This window comes from Papaver somniferum, unplaced genomic scaffold (genome assembly GCF_003573695.1).
Source record: "Papaver somniferum cultivar HN1 unplaced genomic scaffold, ASM357369v1 unplaced-scaffold_3801, whole genome shotgun sequence".
Lineage (NCBI taxonomy): Eukaryota > Viridiplantae > Streptophyta > Magnoliopsida > Ranunculales > Papaveraceae > Papaver > Papaver somniferum.
The window spans coordinates 1,497-6,961 of NW_020646307.1; the positions used below are offsets into that span (position 1 = coordinate 1,497).

Below are 5,465 nucleotides of genomic sequence, written 5' to 3' on the forward strand. Positions count from 1 at the left end.
AGTGAGCAGATAGAACACGAAGATCAGGAATCTTTTCAAGTTCAGGGAGAAACTTCAACTGAAATGGCTACCATCGATGAAGCTAGGCGTACTGGAAGTGTTGCCATCCTGATCCCAGACAAGGCTGACACGGATGGACCCGCAGGAGTAGTCCCTATCAATCTGATGGAGTCTGCTGCTGGTGTTCAAAACCCAAGGCTGTCTCTCTCTGCAGGAACACCTACCAACGACTCTATTGCTCAGTCACTGTCGGAAAGTACTACCTCCAACGGCTCAAAAAATGATCAGTCACTTTCAAAAGGTACCACCTCCAACGGCTCTAATTTTGACCAGTCACACCCAAAAGGTACTACCTCCAACGGCTCTTTGCCTGTCAACTCTCTTTCCATGGGGCCAATGCCAGTCGAGTCTCTTCCCAAGGGGACAACTTCCAACGGCTCTTTATTTAAGTCCCTTTCTGAAGCTGACGAGGACGAGGAGAACCAGATCTTGAAGGAAAATCAGGATCTCCTGACATCATACAACAATCAGATAAGGTTAGCTGATGACTTGTCCTCAGTGGCTAAGTTAGCTAAATCCCAACATGAGTTGGCCCTGGCTAAGCTTCAAACTATACACAACAACATCCAAGAGAGAAACAAACAAGTGGAAGGCCCGGTTCAAACTGATGGGGATATTATTTCCAACAAGGAGGTCACTTCTATCTCCCAGGTTCTAAATGTTGACGAGAGTTTTAGTCCCCCAACTAAAACAACAAGAAGACCTTCCCCTCCCAAAGATAGGGAAGCTTTGGAGACATCCAACAGGTTCTTACCAAGTGCTGCTGAAGAAGCTAACGATACGGAGGAAGCCAATATTACTCTGCCTCAGAACAAGTCTAACATAGTAGTGGAAGAGACAAACAAACTGGTGTGGGGGGCTGCCAAAGACGAAGAGGATCGCCTGAAACGAGACCAAGCTGAAAAGAAGAAGGCCGACATTCTGGCAATCAAGAAGGCTACGAAGACTACAACAAAGAAAAAGAAACAACAACCGAAGGCCGACAAGGAGGATGACAAGGGTTCAGCAAGCCCTTCTACTAACTTGGTTATTTAATGCGTGTGTTCTTTTGGAATGCTCAAGGCTTAGCCAAAGATGGTGCAAAGGCCAAGCTAAAAGAGCTCCAAAATTTGCACTCCCCTGACATCATTTGTCTCGCTGAAACGCAAGTTTTTTGCACAGTTCGATATGTCAAATCCTTAAGGTTGGTTGGATTCTGTGAGGACGTCATCACAAATGAGGTGGTTGGTACCAAAGGTAATATCTGGATCTTGTGGAGAAACACTCTCCCAAAACCGACGGTGATTTCTTCTTCCAAGCAAGCCATAACTATTGATGTGGATGGGAATTTTATCACTGCTGTGCATGCTTCTTTCAACGCTGTTTCAAGAAAAATGCTCTGGAGTCAGCTAGGTTTAGGCTCCATATCTATTCCTTGGCTGGTGGTGGGGGACTTCAACTGTGTTCTGCGCCTTGAAGAGAAAAAAGGCGGTATCCCGAATAAAGAAGTTTACATGATCGATTTCAGGAACTGGATATCTGACAATGGACTGGTTGAGGCTGATGCAATAGGCAAGAAATACACCTGGTCCAATTGTCAGAAAGGAAGACGTCGCATTGTCTCTAAGCATGATAGAGCTCTGGTGAATAATGCTTGGCATTACAAATTTGCCAACTGGAGATGCAAAGCCCTCCCAAGGATTTGTTCTGACCACTCCCCCCTCATTGGGTTTGATTTTCACAGCTCGAGACCGGTTAGAGCTCCCTTTAGATTCCAAAAGATGTGGCAATCGCATCCGAGTTTCTTAAACATGGTGGAGAATAATTGGAATCAAAATATGGCTGGTGCTCCCCCTTTCGTGTTCAACGGCAAGCTAAAAAGACTTAAAGATGCTCTAAAAGCCTGGAACAGACTTGTCTTTGGAGATGTTCACTACAGACTGAAGCAAGCTGAGCTCAGGCTGGATTCTGAAGCTGATCTTCTTGATTTCGACCCAGCGGATGAAGTCCAATTCACTAGAGTGGAAGATGCTCGGAAGGCTGCAGACGATGTGAGATTGGAGCTAGCCAGTATGCTGAGAATGAAATCAAGAATCTCTTGGCTAGAAGAAGGGGATCAAAATACTCGTTTTTTCCACAATTCCATCAGATTGAGAAGGGGCCAAAACACCATCTCAGAGCTCAAGATCTCTTCTAACTCTACTTTGACTGTGCAGGAGGACATTAGAGACTTCATCATTGATCACTACAAGGAGAAATTTAATGGTGGCAATGTCAACATAAATCCTTCTCTGTTTGATTACCCGCATGCCAGCATTTCTACCTCGGAGAGTGCCTCTATGGATGCTGTGCCCTCCTTGGAAGACATAAAAGAAGCGGTCTTCGATTTGGGAGCAGACTCAGCTCCAGGGCCGGATGGTTTTCCAGGTTCTTTCTATAGACATTGCTGGAACATTATCTCTGAAGACCTTTACAAAGCCATAGTGAATTGCTGGGAAATGAGAATGATTCCAAAAGGCATTAACTCGAGTTTTATGGTGCTCATCCCAAAGAACAAGAAATCTGATGCTATCAAGGACTACCGCCCCATTGGCCTGAGCAACTTCTTCTTCAAAATCATCACAAAGATAATGGCTACAAGGCTTGGCTCTGTTCTAGATGATTTGGTTTCAGAAGAGCAGGTAGCCTTTATGAAAGGAAGGAACATTCATGAAAACATAGCCCTCGCGTCTGAACTAATCAATGAGCTCAATTCGGATAGGAAGTATGGCAATGTTGGTATCAAGCTTGATATAGCCCAAGCTTTTGACACAGTAAGTTGGGATTTCATTATTGAGGTTTTTCGGCAGTATGGATTCTCTGAAACCTGGTGCACTTGGATTCGTAGCATTCTTGATTCGGCTCGTATCTCCATCCTGATCAATGGCAGCCCTGAAGGCTTTTTCAGCATCTCGAGGGGTCTTCGTCAAGGGGATCCTCTCTCCCCCTTGATCTTTGTTCTTATTGAGGATGTCCTAAGTCGAAATTTGTCTAAACTCTTTGCTCGTCGTAGTATGCATTGGATGGTCAGTAAGAAGGGGGTTGCTCCTACCCATTTGCTCTTTGCAGATGATATCCTTGTCTTCTGCAGGGGTAATTGGCAAAGCCTTCGGAATCTGGTTGATATTTTGAACATTTACAAGATGGCTTCTGGCCAATGTGTGAATTTTGCCAAGAGCAAATTCTATTATGGAGGAGGTTCGGCCTCAAGGGCTATAGCAATCTCCAATTTTCTGGGCATGGAAAGAGCTCATTTTCCCGATAGATACCTGGGCATAAACTTGAAGCCAGGCATAGTTCGGCACATCCACATCCGTCAGGTGGTGGAGAAGATTATGGACAAATTAGCGGGGTGGAAAGGTCAGCTTCTGTCTTTTCAGGCTAGGCTGGTGTTAATCAAGTCAGTAATCTCGAGCTATGTTACCCATTCCATGGCCGTTTATAAATGGCCTTGCACTGCCATCAAACGAGTTGAGAGAGCCATCAGAAATTTCCTTTGGTCAGGAGATGCGGATAAGCGTAAGTACTTCACTGTTCTTTTTGAAAGCCTTTGCTGTCCCAAAAGGGAGGGAGGCCTAGGCCTCAAGAAACTTTTGGACGTTAACAAGGCTATGTTGATGAAGCTTTGGGTCTCCATAAGGGATTCAGACAAGATTTGGGCTCGTTTCCTGAGAGCCAAATTTTTCAAAAACAATGGCAACCTGATCGACTACAAGCTGGGCTCTTCTGTTTTTCCGGGCATCAAACTCGTCTTCAAATTTGTGCAAAAACACACAAGATCTATCATAGGAAATGGCGAGAATACTTCTTTATTCTTTGACAACTGGTGTGGGGACTTCTCGATTGCTGGGAAGCTGGGCCTCTCCTCCAAAGGTCCTAAAGATTTCCAAGCAAAGGTTAGTGACATTACTGAGGATGGGTCTTGGGTAATTCCTCCCTCAACGAGGAGTCTAATGGTTCTTTGTGGCATTGATATGGAGAAGCTTCCAATCATTCCTGGAGGGGAAGACTACCGAATCTGGGACTTGGACAAGAAGGGAGTTTTCTCGGTCAAATCTGCCAAGGCTGCAATAAAAGCGTCAGGGGAAATCCAGCCAGCAGCGATCCTTTTTAACAGAAAGACGGTCCATCCAACTTTGGGCGTGCAGTATTGGAAAATATGGATGGGCCAGTGTTGTGCAACTGAGGATAAAATGATTAAAAACACAGGTAGATGCATGCCATCGATGTGCAGGCTCTGCAGAAGAGATTGCGAGTCTCTCAACCATATCACTTGGCATTGTAGATTTGCCAAAAGGGGTTGGTTTTGGTTAACTGGTCTCTTCAATATCAATCCTAAAGAAGACCTTGTGAACTCTTACAAGGCCGCAAAGGGCCGTAGCAGGATGATAAAAGATTTGTGGCTTGTGGCAAATCTTGCCATCACAACGGAGTTATGGAAGACTCGGAACAGAAATTACTTTGACAATGCTCCGGTGACCTGGCTAGGCTTCAAAGGAAGGGTCTATCAAATAATTCGAGACAATTCTAGCCGGATGAAAGGGCATATGCACAACTCTCAGGATGACTTGAGGATTCTAAATTACTTCAGGGTTCAACACAGATCTTGCAAAATCAACATCCCGGTGGAGATAAGCTGGACTCCTCCTAATCCTGAAGAAATCTTGATATGCTGCGATGGAGCCTCGTTGGGTAATCCAGGCCAAGCAGGCTCAGGAGTAATATTTCGCGATTCAAGCTCAACGGTCCTGGGAACTCTTTCTGTTGGTCTGGGCTGGCAGACAAACTTCTACGCAGAAGTAGCAGCTGTTATCTACGGAGCAATTGTGGTTCAGAAGTGGGACATTAAAAATCTCTGCATACGTTCTGATTCGATGAGTTGTATACAGGCCTTTCAGAAAAATGAACTTCCTTGGCAGCTAAGACAAAAATGGCTCATGGCAAACCGCTTCTTCTCCAACATTCGTTATATTCACAGCTATAGGGAAGTCAACTTTTCTGCGGACGCCTTGGCCAAGAGAGCTTGTTTGATAGCCGAAGACATCTTTGAATTTTATGAGGGTAGGCCGGCCTTCATTCCTTCTGTAGAATGGCCTGGCATTTTGTATTATCGTTTCAAATAGGCTCCTAAGCTTTTGGCCCCCTGGCTAAGGCTTCTGAGACCTTCCCCCTTGTGTTTTCGCTTTTTTAATCAATTCATTTTTGACCGAGTAAAAAAAAATTGCATTTCTACAAATTAGATTAGGGGAGGAGAAATCATTCACCAGCTCCCGAGGCCGCATCTTGCAATGGCCATGCCCAAATGAAGCTTCATCGTTTCAAATGAAGCTTCATCGTGACAGATGATGCAATATGGGTCTCCGGCATTGGCCTTACTCACGTGGTTG

The 5,465-nt window shown here is 45.0% G+C and overlaps 1 protein-coding gene across 1 annotated transcript; it reads left to right on the plus strand.

Moving 5' to 3' along the window:
• The first annotated feature begins 1,094 nt into the window (after window positions 1-1,094).
• On the plus strand, window positions 1,095-5,201 carry LOC113342370. Its single transcript, XM_026586929.1, has one exon. The coding sequence runs from the start codon at window positions 1,095-1,097 to the stop codon at window positions 5,199-5,201; it is 4,107 nt and encodes a 1,368-aa protein (XP_026442714.1).
• Window positions 5,202-5,465: the final 264 nt, after the last annotated feature.